The 21,999-nt window shown below is 43.5% G+C and overlaps 1 protein-coding gene across 11 annotated transcripts in view; it reads left to right on the top strand.

Moving 5' to 3' along the window:
• Nucleotides 1-21,999, top strand: part of hspg2 (heparan sulfate proteoglycan 2) — a 76,160-nt gene that overhangs the window by 43,000 nt on the left and 11,161 nt on the right. For 6 of the 11 annotated variants that reach the window (XM_028410902.1, XM_028410899.1, XM_028410906.1 and 3 more), the window contains 35 exons: nt 4,491-4,558; nt 4,725-4,789; nt 4,876-5,016; nt 5,494-5,685; nt 6,006-6,044; nt 6,432-6,536; nt 7,508-7,795; nt 7,911-7,961; nt 8,750-8,833; nt 9,106-9,198; nt 9,285-9,377; nt 9,470-9,700; nt 9,793-9,906; nt 10,012-10,139; nt 10,384-10,470; nt 10,644-10,702; nt 10,806-10,970; nt 11,061-11,171; nt 11,313-11,416; nt 11,565-11,745; nt 14,007-14,066; nt 15,834-15,956; nt 16,045-16,197; nt 16,291-16,451; nt 16,650-16,727; nt 18,118-18,253; nt 18,350-18,501; nt 19,194-19,338; nt 19,769-19,912; nt 20,383-20,517; nt 20,625-20,806; nt 20,890-21,085; nt 21,196-21,375; nt 21,453-21,713; nt 21,801-21,963. In XM_028410902.1, the coding sequence (XP_028266703.1) occupies nt 4,491-4,558; nt 4,725-4,789; nt 4,876-5,016; nt 5,494-5,685; nt 6,006-6,044; nt 6,432-6,536; nt 7,508-7,795; nt 7,911-7,961; nt 8,750-8,833; nt 9,106-9,198; nt 9,285-9,377; nt 9,470-9,700; nt 9,793-9,906; nt 10,012-10,139; nt 10,384-10,470; nt 10,644-10,702; nt 10,806-10,970; nt 11,061-11,171; nt 11,313-11,416; nt 11,565-11,745; nt 14,007-14,066; nt 15,834-15,956; nt 16,045-16,197; nt 16,291-16,451; nt 16,650-16,727; nt 18,118-18,253; nt 18,350-18,501; nt 19,194-19,338; nt 19,769-19,912; nt 20,383-20,517; nt 20,625-20,806; nt 20,890-21,085; nt 21,196-21,375; nt 21,453-21,713; nt 21,801-21,963 (4,668 nt within the window). The remainder of the gene's footprint in view (nt 1-4,490; nt 4,559-4,724; nt 4,790-4,875; nt 5,017-5,493; nt 5,686-6,005; nt 6,045-6,431; nt 6,537-7,507; nt 7,796-7,910; nt 7,962-8,749; nt 8,834-9,105; nt 9,199-9,284; nt 9,378-9,469; nt 9,701-9,792; nt 9,907-10,011; nt 10,140-10,383; nt 10,471-10,643; nt 10,703-10,805; nt 10,971-11,060; nt 11,172-11,312; nt 11,417-11,564; nt 11,746-14,006; nt 14,067-15,833; nt 15,957-16,044; nt 16,198-16,290; nt 16,452-16,649; nt 16,728-18,117; nt 18,254-18,349; nt 18,502-19,193; nt 19,339-19,768; nt 19,913-20,382; nt 20,518-20,624; nt 20,807-20,889; nt 21,086-21,195; nt 21,376-21,452; nt 21,714-21,800; nt 21,964-21,999) is intronic. The other 5 variants (XM_028410908.1, XM_028410907.1, XM_028410905.1 and 2 more) reach the window with 4 other exon arrangements.

Below are 21,999 nucleotides of genomic sequence, written 5' to 3'. Positions count from 1 at the left end.
AGAGGAGAGATGCACCTGTGATGTACTGTGTCCTTTGTTTCAGATCTTTTGGGTGGATAGTAATGTTTTTGTCGATTTGCAAAATGTAAGGTCATTTCAGCTGTGGCAGACGGATGTGTCCTTGTTTTTGGATTACTGGCCTTTGGTGGTCATTTTATTGTCAGTAGAAACACCTGTACGTCCTGAGGAAACCTTTAGTGTGGCTCTTTTCTGTCCTTTGCTTTTTCTCCAGATGCCTCTTCAAAGGTTGCTTTTTGCTTTAGCTTTGCACTTTGCTGGTAATAAAATGTTAAGGTGTTGGCTTGTGTAATTTCTGTCCATTGCGCAGACAGAATTTTATTTTTCTGGGTCATAAATGTAGACGTGGCATTTATGAGGACTGTCTGGCTGATGAATCTTTGCCACTCCGAGGGCAAAGATGACAGAGGTGACCTGGGTATAAAGCCGTTTAATATGATGTGACGTCTCTGCCTGCATCACTCCTGATTTTACTGTTTTGATATTAAGAGAAGAGAAGCCTTCTGCAGACAGTTGTGGGGACCCCTTCCTGGAGCACCTCCTGCCTATGGGATGCGGAGCTGAAGCTGTGTTTAATTATAGCTTGGAGAAAGAGATAAACCCAGATGGCAGTGGAGATGATGATGATGATGATGATGACATTGATTACCAGTGGCCTGTTACCACAGTAGGTACAACTATCATCCCTACCAGGGCTTCACTGTCCACTCCATCCCGCCAAACCACTAAAGCAGTCAGGGTAGATGCCATTTCCATCACCCCCAACAGATCTGTATCTAGGCTGCCACCTCGCATTACTCCCATCCCAGAAAACAGACTCTCCAGCTTTCAGCACCTCCTCCGTCTTCATCTCAATACCTTCAACCAGCGCCTGAGTATGCTAGAAAGCAACACGCTCGATATGAAGGAAAGCATTCTCAATATGGAGATGCAGCAGAGTCAACTCAGCTCCCAGCTGAAGCAGCTTGTCACCATCCACTCGGTTGGAGAGAAGAACCAGAAGGTTGGCGAGCTGGAGCAGATCTATACGGACATGGAGGTGCGTCTCACCAGACTGGAGGGACGGCTGGAGATCCTGATTGACGGCTTCACGGCTCTCGCTCAGGAGATGAACAAGATGAAACGCACAAGGCACACCTTGCGTTCACCACACAAAAGACGGGTTCTGCCTTCACTCGCCACAGTTATTGCAGTCCCACCGCACTCCACACCTCAGCCTCCCGTCAAACCTAAACCTACCAAGAAGTCACTCGCCAACAGAGCCACAGTGCCCAAAAGTATACCAACGCCAAGCATCATTGCTATCAAACCCACATCTGCCCCATACAGAGGGAGAAAACTCAAAGCAGCAACCACAAAGCCAGCAAAAAGCACTACAAACCTTCAGTCAGTTACTGGGTCATCTAGAAGTCAAGTCTCAGCAAGATCCCCCAATAGGTTGAAGACCACCCTGAGCAAACCCAGAACTGTTTCAAGGTCCACAGTGAAGCCGGTAACAAAAAGGCCAGGGGGCAGGAGGTCTGCTGTGACAGAGAAACATCTTCCACAGCCAAGGAAAACAAAACCAAAGGAAGTTAAAAAAGAGACAACGATCACTAAATTTCAACTGGAGCCACCGTCTCTCAAACCAAAGCCTGCTGTGACCCCTCAGCTGCATAAACAGTCCCACCAGGCCAGCAAAAAAGATTCTGCACGACCAGTCAAACACAACAAGTCGTTTAGAGCAGATGCACCTGTTCAGAAGAATGTTCAGGAGGGCGTGAAGTCTCCAGGAGGCGACTCAAAGAAACTGTCAAGGCCACAAAAAGGCAGCTCTGAGCAGATTGAGAAGAAGACAGAGCTGCTTTCTCAGAAAAGAAAAACATTTGCAAAGAACACACTCACAACCGCAAAGCCTGCCATTGCCAAGAAACCCAAAACAACACCGGCTAAAAGCAAGGCTGCTACTTTGAAGAAGAAGTCAAACACAACAGTGAAGAGGACATCAACTACCACTAAGCCCAAAACCACTGCTGTGAAGAGAACAAGTAAAAAAATACAGCATAAAAAGAAAACCAAATCTCAATCTGGGGTTTTGGATCTGCTGAAGCTCTTAAAAGGAGATAAAAAGAATCATGATGGTTCGCTTCATGTTGTACTGGGAAGGCTGGCCATTCCTATCAAAATTATTCCAGATAACTAGTGTGGTCCAGACTGTGATCCTGGTCCTCTCATATTTATATCACTACGTCAATGGAACTTAATGAAGGGACTGATTTTACTGGAATTTTTTTGATGTTATGTCGATGCTTTTTAGGTGCTTTTTAAAGATTATAGCTTTCTTTAGAAATATTGCACAAAATCCTGCTATGAAGATCTTAGCATTGGTACCTCTATTGTGTATACATTTGTCCAATTTATTATGGCTAGACTACCTCATAGATGATCCCAAATGCTTTAGTACACCATGCTGAGCATCTCACACTTACAGTTTAGTGTCATGGAAAAGCCTTATGCCTACATGTCACACTTAGCTGTTTGCTGATTCATCAACAAGACTTTGGTTTTCAGAATAAAGGTCCAAACTTGAGATGTAAGACTGTGCTGGAACACTAGTATTAACATTTAGTTTTACAAAGATTACAGGAATTGAGCTAAAAACGATATGCCTTTCTAGATTCTTTTCTATGTAGATGGTTGGTTCAATGATTTTATATCCAGACTGAAACCTGTTAATTATTACCTGTTAATTATTATAAACAGGTTTCAGTCAGTGAGTCAGTGAGTCAGTCAGTGTTCATCCTGGAGGATGAACACTGACATTGGTAATCCCATGACTTCTTCTGTGGTACACCCAGAGGCTGAGATTTGTGGTTTTAAATGACTCCATGTTGTGACCTTTGGAGGATATTCATGTGACCCTGGAGTAATTTTCATGATCCTCTTGACCTTTCATTTAGCACAATGAAATATCCATCCATTGTCTTAACCGGTTGTAGCCTCTTCCAGCTGTCAATGGGCAAAAGGCCCTAGAGTACACCCTGAAGAGGTCACCAGTCTATCATAGGGTTTACACAGACAGACAAACAACCAGTTACACCTGGTTATACATAACATGTATATGACCAGTATCCAGTGTGATGCTGAAACCTTCAGCCCTTCCCTCTTTTTTTTAAGGGCTAGTCATCTGGAGATCATGAATGTGCTTAACAAATTCAATTCTATAGTATCTGAATGAACAGGTGAACATTTTAGGTGGATTGTAGCTTGGATAAAAGGTTCACTTAAAACAATGATTTTTTTTTATATTTCTCCAAGCAAGCATAAACATTAAGCTATAAGAAAGCTTGTGATATGGCCAAAGTGAAACAGGAACATCCTCTATGGAGCATGAAATTTTAATGTAAATGTGGCATTAAGAGAATGTATATCTTATGTATACCTAGACAGATGTTTCAGCAAACTGACTACCGGTAGAACTTGGCAGGATTGTCTGGCTGGATATGGCAATCCAGGATTAGTGTAATAATATATGGTTTGAACTGTGTTTCATTTTAATGTAAATCTACGTTTTTTTGTGATATTGTCCTTTTTTACTTATGCTTTCTTAGTAGACGTTAGTTGTTCAGTTTTTCTTTTGACCATGACAATCTCTGCTGTATTTCCTTGTTTCATGTGAATTTTCTTAAGTATCTAAAAACACAGAGCAGAAGAGCTAAGTTACCCACATCCTTAGAAAGAACGACTTAGTTAGTTGGAATCGAGTTCCAAAAAAGCAAGTTCATTACGTGGAAGTCTCTTTGTTGGCGTTTGACCAGCAGACCTGCCAGAGGACAGGTGAGGTAAGACTGACAGCAGCTGTCCTTCAAGGCACCGTACTGTGTCCGGAGTAGCTTTCTCTCTGGTGGCAGTGGCAGCTGCATGAAAGTGGGTTGATGGGGCATTGCTCAGTATTATTTTTCTTCCTTATCTTCTTTTGCAGCGTAGTGTGGCAGCTATGCTTATGCCTGCTTTGTTCAGATGTGACTTTTTTTAAATTATGGTGATTTTCTGTTATTATTTCTGTTTCTTTGGAAATGAATTGTCTCCATTTCAGCTCTACAAAACTCATACAAGAGATGGAATCAACATCTGAGACATGTTGAAAGTTTTAGCAGGGGCTTAGCTTCATCCATCTCCAGTATAACCTTTGCTCAGTGGAAAACTTGTCGGCATACAATGCACAAGCTGGGTGTCATGTATAACTTGTGCGCTGTATAGACATGTACACTGTGAGGATGGAATAAGAGAGTGATTTGTTTTCTCCTTGTCTGAATCAGCCCTTTGTGTGTAGTTCTGCATGGGTTGAGAAGACACCCTAAAGATGGCAGTTTATTACATTTATCACTTCTTACAGACTTCCCAGCTTCCTGCCTCATTGTTCTTTGGGTTATAACTAGTATCCTTCTTGAGTGGAAATATTTACTTTAACACATTGTCTATTTTTATTTTAGATGTGCACCAGGATACACTGGCAACCCCCTGCTTGGACAGAGATGTATTGTTGGCAATGAAGTCAATGGTAAATTCTGCATTTTTTTATTCAGGAAAATGACTAATCCTGTTCCATCCTTTGGCTTATCCTTTATCCTAACAATAGCAGCAAAGATTCCCTTCATTTCCCTCATCTGAACTTAATCGAGGTAGCAAGCCTGCACACAGTGTAACCCTTTCCTGCCTTGTTACAGGTAACTGCTACAACTGTGACCAAAGAGGATATGAGAGCTGCAATGGTGGAGTGTGCTACTGCAAGGTGATTTAACAAAGACACAAACACTCACTATTTATTTTGAGCTAATTATGGACTGTGTGTCTCACTCCACTGATGCTATGTTACAGATGAACACTGAAGGCCCGTCTTGCTCCAGCTGTAAGCCTGGAACCTTCCATCTCAGCCAGGATAACAGAGGCGGCTGCCTGTCCTGTTTCTGTATGGGTGTGACCCAGCAGTGTTCCAGCTCTACCTACTATAGAGACCTGGTAAGGCCTTTGAAGGTCATACGAAATATATATTCTAAGTTCTCTATGTAAAGTTCCCCCTGTGACAAATGGGCTGTTTCAGTGTCTGTAGATGAGCATGTGTATATGGCCTCTTTCCAGAAGAGGGCTGTGCCTTTTCTTTCCACTGTCATAAATACTGTGGCCAAAACAAAGCAGAAATAACACCGCAACTGTTGAAGCAGCCCTTTCTGACACCACAAAGGCTGCTTATTCATACATACACTTTTTGATCAATGGAGAGGAGGGAACAAACAAAGAGAGGGTCTTTTCTCATATTGTGTGAACCTAACCAAGCAACAACCAGCAGGCCTAAGAAATAAAGCCAAACATGGAAGTGACCAAAAAAAAACTGCAGTCAGTCCTCATAAACCTCTGTGTTAAATTATCCAGCTTCACCTCTGGAAGACATCACTAGATGTTTGGGATTTACTGCATCATTTTTATGTGCTCCTGCAGGTGTCCTCAGTCTTCTCTCCAGGGAACTTCCAAGGATTCGCTCTGGTGAACCGTCAGCGCACCAATCGTATATCCACTGGTTTCACTGTGGAGATTTCCACTGAAGGCACTCAGCTGTCCTACAGCAACTTTGACTACCTGGGACAGGAGCCGCACTACTGGCAGCTTCCAGGCTTTTACCAGGGAGACAAGGTTGGTACATACAACTGCTAAATATTGGAAACTGGCAAAAAAACACCCCCAAAAAACACTTAAGGAAACTTGTAGACCAGTCTTTTTCTGCTGCCCTTTCCATTTTGCTGCTTTTTCTTCAGCCAAACTATTTTTTTCTTGCAAACCTTTTCAGTCTGTGTACAGTTTTCCTTCCTCTTCAGTGCTACATTGGTTTTATCTTTTAAATCTGTGTGACACTTAGAAATTAACATAATATTTATACAGTGGACTGCCAGTGTTCACCTCCATAATGCAGCACTTGTTTTCTTTGTATCTGCCTCTTCCTCGGTCATTTATAGAAAAACTCTTTCTCTGATCGTATGAAACGAGCAGACCAGGTACAGTAATGTCAGTCGGCGGTTGAAGTACAGTGTTGTCTTGTATGTGTGGCTTTTGTGTTACAGACTGATTTTATGTAATGCATGTCCTTATTGTGGATATGCACTGTATTAAATGGCTAAACTATGTATCCGAAGCATGGGATATGCAGTGTGCAGCTGGAGGTGAAGTGATCTGACCAATTACATCCCAGTGCATTTTTCCACAGACAGAAAGGCTTTCTGCTTCGCATCACAAGCCATGAAAATGGGTTGATCATTAATGGTCCATTAAAGAGCTTCATAAAGTTTAACTTTGCTTGAATAACGCTGCCATAACACTTGCAAATACCATCAGCTCAGTGATAAGGAAAGTGATCAAAGAGCTTGCTTTATCCACATCAATAGACTGACTCGTACTTGCCAGAGGAGCAGTTAAGGAAGGATGCTTCCATCTGGACCCTAATGGCCTCTGAACCTAAAGACACCCACAGGTCCAAAAGAGCTAGCCAGGTATATGGTGTGACTTGCACTGTTGTAAAAACAGCACGTCTAACAAGAAATTGTTGCACAGTGTTCCTGTCACTAAAAGCTAACATGGTGAGAATTTATAGCCATCTATGGAAACAAAAGCCCCTCGGGTCATAGATGTAGCAGCATGAAGATTCGCCTCAGTTTAAAGTCAGATATGACTGCGTGTTTATTTGCATGTGTGTGAAAAAGTGTTGATGTTGTTGATGTGTAGTGTCAGAGTGATCCCAGGCTGACGCAACAAGAGCCACCAGGTCCCCCGACACAGGGCTCAGATGTTTAATGTGTGCAAAAATAATACATTTTATATATTCACATAAATAATCAAATTTAAAGAGGGTAGATTAATTTAATTAAATTAATTTAGAGTCATTATTTACTTAGGAGCTATAATTATTCTATAAAAATGACATTAATGCTGCCTTGCTATTGTAACGTTACAACAACCACCTGATATGCCCAAAACAAATAATGAAATACAGTAGACGGCACTAACTCAGACATAAGTATTGTGACATTTTCCTGGTCAGCCCAAGAACACTTCTCAGACTCTGCAGAAATTTTCAGCGCTGTTTCACTTGCAGCCCTGTGTCGCTTGTTATTCACTGTCCATTTATTTACATTTCATTTTATTTCCCATTACTTGGCCAGTAATGGTTGGAGGAACATTTAAATCCAAAGTGCCAGATGTAACATTATCATCACAGCCTCTGATTGGTTGACAACGTGTTCCCAGCATGCCCTTTTTTCTTTTGCCTGCTTGGATGAATGCACACAAACAGTGCATGGAAGCTGACTTTATGACTCCCTGCAACAATCTGACAAACAGTGACATGCATGGTGTGGTTCATTCACCTTCTTAAGTATTAGAAACTCTTAAACCCCACGTTCTATACTGTTCCCATGGTTACGTATCCTCTGTATCTCTGGTACCCAACTCTCCGCCTCCTCAGGGTGATATCAGGCAGCTGGATGATGAGGTCTGGTCTCTCCTCTCTAATTTCTCCAATGGACGAGCTGGTCCCCCTCCATTCTTTCCCTCCTCTAAATCCTCATCCTATTCCTCTTCATCCTCCTCCTCTTCTTCTCATCGGATCCCAACCTCCTCCTCCTCTTCCTCTTCTTCCTCTCGCCGGATTCTGGGTAACTTGAGCCCCCCTTCTCCTCCGTCTGGTATCTCCTCTTCAGTTAGACCAACCCGGCCCCAGCCTTACTCTCCGGGTCATGCTCCTCGTCTGCAGGTACACTCTGTCAAAGATTGCCTGAGGCGATAATGTATTCTTCACGAGCCCTTTTGTGGTTCTTGGTCATGTTGGTGACTTCTTTTGTTTCTCTTCGGGTTTCGGGAAACAACAGAGCAAGAACACGTTGAGCAAGACTTCCAGTGGTTCAGGGGGCAGCAGCCAGGTAGACAGCGGCATGACTGAGTGACTTTATGACCAGCTTCTTGGCACATACATCAAAGAAACAGTTGTCGTTGATCAAGAAGCATAGAAGTTAATTAACAACCACTTTTTCTTGTGTTTACCCAGGGCAGTTAATGATTAGTTGAAACACTGTGTAAAATGTACATACAAACACAGACAATCATTTTAACCATGTGTATATTTAGAAATATGGATTATTAATATTAATATTACATCAGTATTTAAATATGTAATAATATATTCTCACATCTGTAATTAAATAGAGGCTATAAATGATTTTTCTAACATTTCATTCTGTTTTTTATTTACACTTTGCACAGTGCCGCAATATGTTTCCTAATTTCCCTATGGGGATAACAGGAATTACTCAAGTTAATTTTCATCTTAATCGTAATGTTTAGGATTGTACTAATACAGAGATAAAGTACAAAAGCAAATGTCTCCATGTCCTTCAGACGTACTGTAGTTCTTGAAGGTAACCCTGGTTACCCTGTCATTATGCTGTTGTCTGGTCCTTTTCACATTACTCACAGTGAAAGGTGCCGTTTGCTGTGCTGTTATTAAATGACAGGAAGAGAGTCTCTAATGACACAGTCAGTAGAAAACAAGTTCTTTAAATGTAGCTATATGTCACACATTTGTTGGCTTTCTCTTTGTCTGCTTGTTCCGCCTGCCTGCTTGTGATTTACTCTTGCTGCTTTACTCTCTCTTTCTGTCTGTGGCTTCTGCTCTCATGCTTCTCCTTCCTCCTCCTCCTCTGCCTCTCAGTATGCTCTGGTCTACAAAGGTTTCAGCTTGCAGCAGGATGATCTGCTCTACTGGCAGCTCCCAGGGCAGTTCACAGGGGATAAGGTAATTAAAAGGGTGGAGGCCCCACCTGAACTACTGGTCCACCCACAGGTTCTGTCACCTGTCCACACACCCTTTGTCCCAGGCCTCCCTCTGTGATTTCATTTGCAGTAAAAGAGGGGACTTTGTACTGTTTATATTTTATATTTGACGTCTGTTATGTAAAATTAAGTGCATTTACTTTTTTTCTTCTACCACAAAAACTTAAATGCAGACTGTGTTACATTGTTTACAGTGTAATAGCTGCTCTGTTTAAACGGATGTCTTTGCTTTAGGTTGGCTCTTACGGTGGGAAACTTAAATACACCATTTCTTATGTGGCTGGTCTGAGAGGAACACTGCTGGATGATGCTGACGTCCAGATTATTGTGAGTATGCCTCTGTGCTGATTGTCTGCTGGAGTAACATGTAGGTGTGAGCTGGATTTATTCACCTCCCGGTGTTGTTCCTGCAGGGTAACGACATCACCTTGGTAGCTCGCCAGCCTTGGCAGAGGAGGCAGCAGGGCAGCAGAGAGACAAACCAGTTTGAAATTGTCTTCAGAGAAGTGAGTGTTTTATAGCAGCACATTTTGCCTGTTTAGTATGAAATTGAATATTTGAAATGTGAGTTTATTTTATTTGTATTTTTTATTTATAGGAAAACTGGAGCCGGCCTGATGGCATGCCCGCCACTCGAGAGCATCTCATGATGGTCCTGGCTGATCTCGATGATGTCCTGATTCGAGCCTCCTACTCCACTGAGATGCGCTCTTCTAGCATCTCTGACATCAGTATGGAAGTCGCTGTGCCCAACTACAGCGGCTTGGCTCAGGCCCTGGAGGTGGAGCAGTGCCGCTGCCCACCTGGATACCAGGGACTGTCCTGCCAGGTGATGATGATGATGATGATGATGATGATTATTATTATTCACATGACTTTCTCTGAATTGTTAAAAAAACACTGACTGTAAATCACTTTTAGGACTGTGCCCCTGGATACACTCGCACTGGAGAAGGTTTATACCTGGGTCAATGTGAGCTCTGTGACTGCAATGGCCACTCTGACTCTTGCCACCCTGAGACTGGCATTTGCACAGTATGAACTACATAATCTGACAACTGATATTGGTTTTTGGTTTATTGCTCCATGATGAGATGGACAGATGTCTAAACACTCTAAACTATGTGTCTCTCCTTCCAGAGCTGCCTGCATAACACACAGGGTGAGCTCTGCGAGCAGTGTGCTCCTGGCTTCTTCGGCGACCCCACTGTTGGCACTCCAGAGGACTGCCAGCCGTGCGCCTGCCCTCACACTGACCCAGACAACCAGTAAGTACTGGCACAGATACAAGGACCTTACATTCCACCTCCATTTATAGCTCCGGACAACGCTAGTGCTCTTGTTTACTGAAAATTCCCACTGTCTTGTCATTTCTGGAGATTCATTAACCTCTTTTCTGCCAGCAAACATCAAATGTTGTTTTACATCCACAGATGATTTAGCTTTTAAGCAGTACTAGGTTCTGTAGTGTCCAGCACTTTATCTTCTTTTATGTGTGTGTGTGTAAATCAGGTTCTCTCCTACCTGTGAGAGCCTTGGAAATGGAGGTTACCAGTGTACCGCCTGTCAGCCTGGCTACACTGGCCAGTACTGTGAACGGTAAAAAGATCATTCTCCTGATGTCAGTTCAAATAGCTCCTAAAATTAATATAAAAAATAGATTATTTTGTCATAGCTGTACTTTTCATTTGCTATAATCAGCAGGAATTTCTATAAAAATGAGCTAAAACTTTTGTCATCTACCTATTTAATCTCTTCTATTCCTTTGTCAGTTGTGCTCCTGGTTATGCTGGCAACCCACAGGAGAGAGAGAAGTGTCGTCCAGTGGATGGTAAGTTCACACAAACTTTAATGGTGGCATGTAGTTTGATCTACATGCCACTGAGCTTGGTCAGTCCCTAGTGGATGCTGAGGTGACCTTTTACCCCTCACAGTTGCAGCCTCCTTGGTGGTTAAAGTGTATCCAGAGAGCGTCCTGGCAACACAGGGCGGCCCAGTCACTCTTCGCTGCCAGGTGTCTGGATCTCCTCCACACTACTTCTACTGGTCCAGAGAAGATGGAAAGCTGATCTCCAACAGCGCCGAGAGACGCAGACAAGGTTCAGTGTGCTTTTCGACACACTGTGCACACCTGATGTACACACTGTTAGACACTACATAAAACACACGTTGTTATTCTGTTCATGCAGGAGCAGAACTGTACTTCCCCACTGTGCAGGCGAGTGATGCAGGTGTCTATATCTGTACCTGCCGGGACCAGCGCAGCACCAACAGGAGCCGTGCTGAAATTGTTGTCACAAGTATGTATGAGTCATGTTAGCAGATTTACCTCATGCTAGAATATATACCAGACGGTGCAGACACATATAAAGCTGGCAAGAAGTCAGCTTGGTGAATCAAACGTGCCGAACTAACTGTAGTGTCATTCAATTGCTTTTTAGCAGGTGGACCATCCAAAGCCATTGAGGTAACAGTTGAGGAGCCCAAAGCCCAGACAGTGCGGGTTGGATCCACTGTCAACTTCATCTGTACTGCAAAAAGCAAGGTACCAATGCTCCATGATTGACAGTAGACTTGCTGTTTCTTTGTTTTCAGTTTGTATGCTAAGCTAGGCTAACAGTCTGTAAGTGCCACTTGGTAAATACCATCTCTCTACTGCAGATGACATTCACATGTGTTTTTCTCATCTGCAGTCTCCAGCCTACACTCTGGTGTGGACCCGCATGGGTAATGGGAAACTGCCCAACCGGGCCATGGACTTCAACGGCATCTTGACAATTCAGAACGTCCAGCCTGAGGATGCAGGAGTCTACGTTTGCACAGGTTCCAACATGTTTGCCATGGACGAGGGCAGTGCCATCCTCTATGTGCCAGGTTCGTGATTCATCGGCCCAGCATTGCATTACCCATCACCCCCTGCTACCACACACCAGCTCTGGCTCCTGTAGCTCCTCACCTCATTCCCTTCCTCCTCCTTTCAACCTTTGAGTGCTGCATGCTTCTGTGTTTTACTGCATTACTCATCGTGTGGTGTAAACACTTAGCTCGGCTGAAACAGCATAATAAGCTTGCAGCTCTAACTCCCAATGCCCTCTGCTGTCAAATGCTTTAACCACGCTGCCAATCAAACTGTACTCACGTTAACCTGCTGTCTTAAATGTCTCTGATTAGTCCTGGACTTTATATGAAGAAATACAGCTTGTGGGTTTTGCTTATAACTATAGAGCACAACATTTCCAGACAACATTTGGTGTCAGTTTTAATTTTAACTGGGTACTCAAAGGCCAAATCAGCACTCTTGGATCTATTTTTTGTGGGTGACACTTTCAACGCTTCACTGAAGCTGCTGCAGGTTCATATGTTTTTTTCACATGGGTTGAATTAATCGGTGGTGGTTTGGTTGCTTCTCAATCACTGGTAGATCTTCTGATTGGTGCTGCTATATTTTGCTAGCAGGGTGCTGGATACTGGTGTGTATCCTTAAAGGGACAGTTCTACCCAAATGAAATATTCATATTTTTTCCTGTGGTCAGCATCCATATTACCTGTTTTGGTATAAGTTGCAGAGTGTTGACTTTCACAAGCTGACCCCCATCAGCTTGTAAAACTCTTCATGACTGATGTCTCCAAAACTCCACTAGACTGATGAATAACATTGCAGACCAAAGGAAAAAAATACTGTCCCATCACCTTTGGGTTCATCCCTGTCTGAGCTGTAGTGTAAAAGGATGAGGGGGGAGATGTGGATGCCACGATGGGTGCTTAGTGACTCTGCAAATGACATTCAAAGAGGACTTCAGTGTGTCTGCAATAAAGGAATGAAAGGAAGAAGCCCCACTGCTCCCGGTTCTGTTTATGTGTTCTTTCACTTCTTACAGCGTTCCTTCCTGCCCGCCATGTTATACTCTCATTCTGATGATGAATGTTCATGAACAAAACGGTGCTATTAGCCATGCAGATGGCTAAACACGAGGTTAGATTGTTACTTACACTAAATCTCACTTAAAATGCAGGAAAAAAACATATTTTTAATTTTGTCAATAAGCAGTTCCAGTTGTATATTATGTTTTTGTATGATTTACACTCTGTCTATATGGTTGGCACATTTTATTTTTTAATTGACTGAAATATGTTACCCTAAAACATTTCCATGAAATCAGAAAATATATTAGAAATGTTAGAATTGTATTTTTTTTTTGTAATTTTTTTTCAGAGGACTCAGCCATCTGAATGCAATTACCTTGCATGATGTGTGTTTACATTTAGGCAAGTGTTTTTATAAAAAACATTTTTTATATATATATCTCTGAAAACATCGTCTCACAGGTCACATTTTGTTTTTCAGACCTTTTACATGGCTGCCTTTTTTTATTCTTATTGATTCAAGGGTTATATGATTGCAAATATATACACACAAAGGTGCTTCTGTAAAGATTTAACTCATATTAAACCACACCTAACAGATGTAATGTATACATCACGATGTAATGTATTTATCTTAACTGTGAAAATATTTTGTGACAAAGAGAAAATTAATTAAAGTAATGACAATAGACTGAAGTGAATTGTTAATGTATGGATTATGGGTATTTTGATATAAATATCCACAAGCTGTATATTGGCTTTGTTAACAGCTGAGATGTTTTTCTTAATACTAACCTGCATGTCTCATAGTTAGCTATGCTGCTTCATCTCTTCTAGTGTGGCTGCACTGTTCTCATCGTTATGCTCTGTGTGTGTCATTTGAAGCATTGTCACATGTTTCTTGCTGATTGTGAGACAAGTATACAATTATGTAACACTGTGTTTTTACTTAAATGTCTGTCAGGTAAGTATAAAACTCTGAATTTATTGGCACCATGAGTGAGAATTTCAAATAAAGATGTCCAGGTGGTGCCAAAAAGTTCATGATTTAGCATGTTTACATTGTGTATGTGTTTGTGTGTGTGTGTGTGTGTGTGGATTTTGTGTAATCGACGAGAGAAAAAAAAAATATGAACACGGCGGTCCCTGTGCAGAGATGGACACATTGAGTCTCTGGGGAGATGGGAGGTGAACTGCTGTTGTATCGGAGAACTGACCTGTCAGTTTACCTGTCCCCTCCTTCCCTCCATCCCTCCCTCCCTCATCTCCAGAGGCCTCACAGACTCAGATGTTTTACACAGCCTATGAAATGTTTGAAGGACACAGAAAGCGTAAGTCCGCATGGGCATGGTTTCCTCTATGTCGGGCTCTCCAGAGGGATCCTGCCTCTCCTCTCTCTGCATGCACTCGTCCTCTGCATCCTCTGGATGTACTGGTAGCCTGCTAACACTCATGTACAATCAACCAGCCAACAGCTACAGAGACTACATACATAACATCTTGGAGCTCCATCTACTGTGATGTAATTGTTTTAATTAACTTGGCAATGTAGCTGAAGCTTATGAGATTGTACATGGGTGTTTCTGATTACCTGACTCTTTGGGTTCACTGGGGTCCATCACTGCCGGAAAAAGTGCACGTTCATTCCTATGGGCAGCTCCTCATGAATGTCGAGTCTTCTTTCCATCACTACAACTGTAATCCTCACTGTCACACCTGGTATTATAGATGGCCAGCTAGTCACTTATATATATAATGTCTCTTAAAATTGGACAAAACATTACATTATCCATACTTAAATGCTTTAGTTAAAAAAAATTAAAAAATCTCCACATTCAGATACAGGAGGTGTCACTTTATCTTCTTTTCTTCTGTACTTTTATTCTTCTATCTTTCCTGGAAACATGCTGTACTGCTACAAATAACTGTCATCTGGGCTTCAAACATCATACTGTGCTTAATACATCCCTCCACAACCTCACTCCATCATAGCCTAATGTGCGTAGCAGATCGGTGACCACACATCCATCTGTGTCATGCAGTGCTTTAAATGACACAGATGGTAGTGTGCTTAGTGAATGTGACAATAGATGGAAGTGGAACCATACTGCACAGGATTTCTATGTCCAGGCATATAAGAAAATCTGTTTTCTTAATCACCTTAAGGGACATCGAGGCATGAAGCTAGTTTTAGTTCCATCTGTCCATGTTCAGAGATGCTGTCTTGTGGAGGGAACTACTGAACTACCGTACTTTCTAACTAACTAGACTAACACAGTGCCTGGAAAGAAACATTGTAGCCGAATACATGCAGCAAAGCCCTGAAGATGCAGGGTCAGTCGTCCGCCACCATCACGTTGTAATTTTATTCAGTAGAGTACTTTATCTGCTAGCGTAGCCTTAAATACCACAGTGCAATTATAGCATCCACCTTCCTTGTTTTGGAATGAAGCCATTATCTAGCAGCCCTGGACAGCTGTGGGATAATAAGGAAAAGAAAGATTTTGTGTAATTTCGTCTTAGTCTAGCTACTGTTTCCACCAGAGACAAAAAAAACCATGACAGCCACTATTAAACACCTTAAATAACAGTCTGTCAGTGGTCACTGTGAGCTGTCATGTATGTGTCATGTCCCACAGAGCACAATGACCCTTCTCTCCGCCCTGGATTGTTTGTGTCATTAGGGTCAGAGAGTCAAAGCTCATCCCAGGCTACAGCAGTCCCAGAGGTTTTCAGCCTTCTTGGATAGCTTCATACTCCTCCCTCTGCACTGAAAGAGGCCCTTTCTTTTGCTCTGCCCCTCTGGGATCATCTGGGATAGAAGCCTAGCAGCTAGGCAAACTGGCGCAGACAGCAACATGCCCAGAGGCCATGCCAAGGACTGCCTGCCACATCTCATCTGTTTTGTCTGCAATGAGGGCCTAGGCAGCCAAGTGTAGGGGTGGGAGCACGGGCAGAGGCCACTCTTTCCCTCTCTGTCTCATCAGTTCCCACACTACATAGGAAATTTATATAATTCCTTCACCACCACACCAATGGACATATTAGCTTTATTTCTTAATATTACATTTTTATGACTTGCTTATTTCCTCCTGTAGCTGCAGAGGGAGCTCAGCCTGTGGCCACCGTCGCACCGTCAGTGCTGAACCTACAGCAGGGTCAGCGGGCAGAGTTTCGCTGCACAGTGACAGGAAACCCAACCCCTGCTGTCGAATGGATCGGTATGGCCACTCTGGTTTACAGTGTAAGCAGTGTGCCTTAAATTCCAATATTTATTCGGCATTTGAAACTCGTGTGCGGTTCTTACAGGAGGTCCAGGAAACAGAATGAGTCCCAGAGCCGTGATACGAGGCGGCGTGCTGACCTTCACAGCTGTAGATCCAGCCGACGAGGGAGAGTACACCTGCAAGGCCCTGAACACTCATGGCGAGCACACAGCACGGGCTTCCCTCTATATTCAAAGTATGCTTCATGTTAACCACTTACTTATGTTAACCACTTATATGATGTGTGATTCCCATCTACTTCCTCATGTTTTTCTTTATTCCTGGTTAGAATCTAACCCAAGTGGTCTAGGCAACCAACCTCAAGTCCAGGTCAGTCCTCAGAATATTGAGGTCCATGAAGGTGACACCTTGAGATTGTACTGCAGGGCATCAGGATCACCCACCCCGAAACTCACCTGGCTGAGAAACGGAGGACAGGTCCCTCCACAGGTGAGTCATCTCATTCCTGTCCCGTCACCCAAACGATGACTTGATAATGACATTGATCAACTTGAGGTATGTCTAGTGCTGATGGTGTTTTACCAGACTCACATTTCATGCATTATTTTGACAACTTACCTTTATTTTTTCCTCCCTTCTGTTTGTCTCCCTGTTTTTTGATCCTACCCTGTTCTGATGCTTGCTCAGGCCATTCCCTCTCACGGTTTCCATCAGTTTAAAAGCAACAGTCTCGATGTGTTACAGAGACGTATTGAGGAGCTGCAGGTCTGTCCATCTGTCCACTGTCTGTCTGTCCTGTCTCCTAGTTCACATCCATTGTCCTCCACTAAACTTCGTCTTTACGCTGTTGACTAAGTGCATGATCAAACGTGTCCGTGATTCACACGCTGTAAACTGTGTTAATGTAGCAGAGTTGTCACTTTAGAGCTGCAGCTAGCTGCTGATGTCCTGGTGTACTTGCATGCTTGTTTTCATGTCGATAGTAAAGGTCTTCCATCGTGTTTTGTTTTGTCCCCATCACACCATTCCTGGCATGTTTGGGTTCTCAGCGGCTCCCAGTTGACCCCATCATTCTATTGAGTGTATTAACAGACTAAGTATACAGTAGGTACTGTAGGTATTCCAGACATATTTTGCTCAGTGCCAGGCCCAGCCCGCTGCCAACCCCCCCCTCTTTGCCCTGCCCTGGGGGTTTTTTGTGTTAGTCTGGATTCTCCATGGCCCTCCTCGGCTTGGTGAGGGCTTCAGGGCCTGTTTAGTTCTGCCTCAGAGAGCCCCTGCGTTGTGTCAGCCTTTCCCAGGGGGAGCCGGGCTCTGCCGTGCGACCACGCAGAAATTCTGTATGCTCTAGCAAACGGCTTGCTTTGAAAACTTGTCAATGGGTTCAGACACACATTGAGCCAGGGCCCGCCTCAGCTACTGCTCGGTTTAGCCAACCCTCACGGTTGAATGGGCTAGAGTTAAGCAGCTTTGTCCACGGATGCCGCATCACCCCCCGGATACAGTAATCCCTCCCCAGTCCCTCCCCCTTCATGATTTCCCTCCCCTCTGAGGTGTTTCCAAGCTTGATTCAAGCTCATTTTCAGCCCTGCTGGGCCTTTGACCGCCATGTGGAGTCGTGTACAAACAAGTCAAGTTGTTGATAGCTCATGAGCCAGAAAGTCATGGGACATTTTAAAAATGTGATGGTGATCATTCCCAACAGTCACAGTTCAGATCTGCTTTCTAATACTTAATGAATTCTCTCTGGTTCAAATCAAATCACAAACTGTCTATTCTAACTGCTAATAATAAACCATTGATTCTTACATGTCAATAGAAATGATCATGATGCATTAACAAATCATAAACAATCACAATCACTGTAGAATAGTTGGTGCTACTTTGTACAGGCAAAGTAGTGTCACTGAAATCATGAACAAATACAAACTCTAGCAATAGCTGCTCTTGTCTTGTCTTAAAGGTCTCTATGCTGTAGTGCTTTTGTGTTGCTATTAGTAGTAGTAATGTCAGCAATGTCATATTTGTGTTGTTTCATAGCACATGAGACAGGTAAGTGATGTGATGTATGTAAAGTAATGTCTGACCAGTGCTGTAGATCTTGGCAGAGGAGATCAGTTCCTAATCTTGTCTCTTATTGGTGTGTCCCCTGCAGGCTCGAATGGACCGCACCGACATCGGCACTCTGCTCATTCCCAACATTAAGATGTCTGACTCGGGCACTTACACGTGTGTTGGCAGCAACAGCATTGGCTCTAACCGCGCCCCCATTCAAGTCAGCGTGCTCAAAGGTGAGACAGAATTGTACTTTATCTGTTAGTGTTTAGTGAGAGGTTGCAGTGAAATGAATTATATTCTGTGGTGTGTCTGTTTCTGTGTGTTTGCAGCGGAACATATCTCTTCAGTGGTAACCATCCAGCCGTCTATAGCTGATGTCCAGGAGGGCCAGATTCTGGAGCTCAACTGTTTTGCTCCTGGAAATCCTCCTCCTCTGGTCACCTGGACGAGAGCCAATGGACGCCTCTCTGCCAACCACCAGGTGAATGCACATTACATTCATCAGCTACAAATGTAATTTAAATATGTACATTAAAACCATTGGCAGGTGCAACGTAGCCCTTTGTACAACAAAGTAGGTCTAACACTGTCTCCCTGCCATTTCACTATGCAACCTCACACACCCAAATGCACCATTTAGTGTTGATACTTCCTCTGCTGCTGGCTCAGAGGCGGAACGAAATGACCCACTGTTTCTCATTAGTGTAGCTCTTATATATTAGACAGCAGTGAACAGAATGCTCTTAAAGTTGGTGTGTTCAAAGCAGGCAAAATGGACAAACACGATGAATCTAAGTGACTTTGACAACATTTAAACTGTGATGGCAAGATGACCCGGTCAGAGTCTAATGCAACAAGTCTTGTGGGGTTGTTCCTAGTGTGCAGCAGTTAATAGCTACCAGAAGGGGTCTAAGAGTGAGTAAGAGTGAATACTTTCCTGTGTTGTCTGAAGCCACAGAAATGTGACAGTTTCAGAGTCCAACTCTAAAACTGTCTACAATGTGTAATGGGCAATCATTGACACTTTTTGTTTACCTGGTGCCCTGCATCCATCTTTCTGTCTGATATCACAGTCCTTGGTGTCCACTGTTATTATTCATGGTGTTTTATATTGTGATATTCAACTGTACATTTGTGTTGGATGTGCTGAAGTAAATCCACTCCCTCCTGCAGGTTGTTGGCAGCCAGCTGCGTATCCTGTCAGCAACTCCAGAGGACTCAGGAGAGTATATCTGTCGTGTGCAGGGCAACTCTGGGAACTCAGGGTCTCATGTTCATCAGGCCTCCGTTTCTGTGTCAGTCACTTCTTCCTCTTCACGTAAGTTTGTCCCACAAAGTAAATACAAGACTTCCAAGTGTTTAATCCCACAGTTCTCACCATTTCATTTAAGTTGACTATACTTTCTGAACAGGGAGCTGCACTTAACAGCATCAGTCAGAATGTCATGAATGGCAGGACATTACATGGCAGGGTGTTGTTCTCAGACAGTCACTCACTTCATGAATGAATTTTCCAGCTGCACTGTCCAGTGCAGCACAGCGTAACCTCAGATTGAATTATTTTTCTCGCTACTGTCCCATGATCTCATCCTTGTTCACTCCTTCCTGGACCTCATCGATGTTTCAGTTTCTTCAGTGGCTGCCAACAAAGCCACATCAAACAGTAACTTGTTACTGCAGAGTGAAGTGAGATTTTTTTTAATTAAATTTTATTTAAAAAATATAAAACCTGCTGGATTCTGCTGCAGGCCTGCAAAGTCCCATCATCGCCATCGAACCCCACAGTGCCGGGGTGCGTGTGGGGGAGTCAGCCAGCTTCAGATGCAGGGTGTATAGCGGAGCCCAACCAGTCAGACTGGAGTGGAAACTGGCCAACAACCAGCCACTGCCAGGTAATAACTACACACACAGTGCCTTTAATAAACTGGCTTAATAAGTTCTGGTTTTATGATGTAATAATTTAATAAAAAGCAATTACAGCTGCTATCCACCCATGAAGTCCTCTGATACTTTGTTGTTCCTCTCCTGCGATTTAGCACAAAAATACATTGCATGGTATTAGTAATGTCTAGTAAAATGTCATGACATCATGGCATCTCATTTTTAGTTGTGATGATGTCTTGAGGACTTCTAAAAGAGTGAAAACAAGTTTTGCCCATTTGCGTCTGCTAATTGTACATCTACAGGGACTGTTCATTATAAAATCAGTTTTTACATGTTTCGGCCTGTTACACCTAGTTTTGGTGTAAGTTCTGTAGAAATATTCTGTAGATGTATCTGCCTTTTCCAGAATAATTGTCTGTTCTACTGAGCTTCTATTGACAGTTCTCCTCTCTCCCTTCTTTTCACCTCTGTCCTGCAGATAATGTCAAAGTCAGCCCTGATGGCTCTGTTCTCACCATCACCAACGCTCATCCTACGAACCACGGAGCCTACCGCTGTGTGGCAAGCAACCCGTTTGGCATCACTCACACCATTGTGTCTTTGATTGTTAAAGGTAAGCCACATACAGATAGATTTCAATTAACACATACATAAACTCTAAGTGTAGGGCTCCCTCTAGTGGCTGATATAAAAACCAGCACTCTGTATCTGTACCATCAGAGTCCCCTGTGGCCAAAGTCACCCCAGCTGGGCCTGTGCGGGTGAGAGTGGGTGAATCCATCAACCTAGAATGCCAAGCGTCAGGAGAGCCACGCCCCTTTGTCTCATGGCACAGGCTGGACAACAACCGAAAGACCATGCTGAGCAGTCCAGTGCCGATGGAGTCCAATGCAGTCATGCAGGTATCACAAAACAACACAAAGCCAATGGCTGAAATCAGCTTTTTCTTCTGTTTATGTGTTCTAATTTCTTTCTTATTTTTAAGATACTGGTGGCACGACCAGAAGACAGCGGCACATATGTGTGTTCAGCTCGTAATAACGAAGGCACTACTGAGACCAGGGTGGAGGTATTTGTTGAAGGAGGATCTCAACTGCCCTCAGTGCCGAGGGTCTCCATCCCTGAGCCACTGATGATTGTGGTGGAGGGACAGACGACTACACTGCACTGCGAGGCCCATGGTGATAGCTGCATAAAAATATCATTTGAATCCTCTGTATCACTTTGGTGTTGCATCACTATGACCTCAGTCAAGAATTTATCTAGAGCTCCCTGCTCCTTGTATTTGTAGGTTTCCCCTCCCCGACGATCACGTGGTCCAAGCTGCGGTCCCCTCTGCCTTACAGACATAAAGTGGTGAACAACAGTCTGGTGCTGCCAAGTGTTGGCCGACAAGACTCTGGAGAATACATCTGCAGTGCCACAAATAACATGGGCACATCTGAAGTCACCATCATGCTGGATGTAGAGAGTGAGTCCTTCTCTTTCCATAGCTGTTTGACAATTCTGTCTTTGCTTAAGAGCAAACTGTTTTTCCCTTTTTAATAGCACTTCCTTATGCCACGTCTGTGCCTGATGACGTGTCTGTGCGGGTCGGGGAGGTGATCAGGTTGCAGTGCTTGGCCCATGGCACTCCTCCCTTGACCTACACTTGGTCCAAGCTGGAGGGAAGCCTGCCTCCAAGGGTTCAGATTAACGGAGGAGATCTCCAGATCAATCTGGCCACAACAGAGGATGCAGGGAACTACAAGTGTGTTGTTGGCAACAAAGTTGGCAACAGTGAGGTGGTAGCTAAAGTCTCAGTCAGATGTAAGTGATATATATACAAAGACTGTTGCACCACAAAAAAAACAAATAAATACTGTCCACTAAGTCATTCCTATTTCTGTCCTGTAGCCCCGTTGGCAGTCCGTGTGTCCCCACAGGTTGAGGTGAAAGCTCAGGGCAGCGCTGTGGAGTTCACCTGTTCAGCAGCTGGTGGTGTAGACACAAAGATCGAGTGGCTTAAGGAAGGAGGAGCTCTGCCGCCAAACCATCACGTAAAAGATGGAGTGCTCAGGTCAGTGCATTTTGTATTCCGAAAACAGGCAAATTT

This window comes from Parambassis ranga, chromosome 7, assembly GCF_900634625.1.
Source record: "Parambassis ranga chromosome 7, fParRan2.1, whole genome shotgun sequence".
NCBI lineage: Eukaryota > Metazoa > Chordata > Actinopteri > Ambassidae > Parambassis > Parambassis ranga.
The sequence above is the reverse complement of the archived record's forward strand: the minus strand, read 5'-3'. Positions and strand labels throughout refer to the sequence as shown.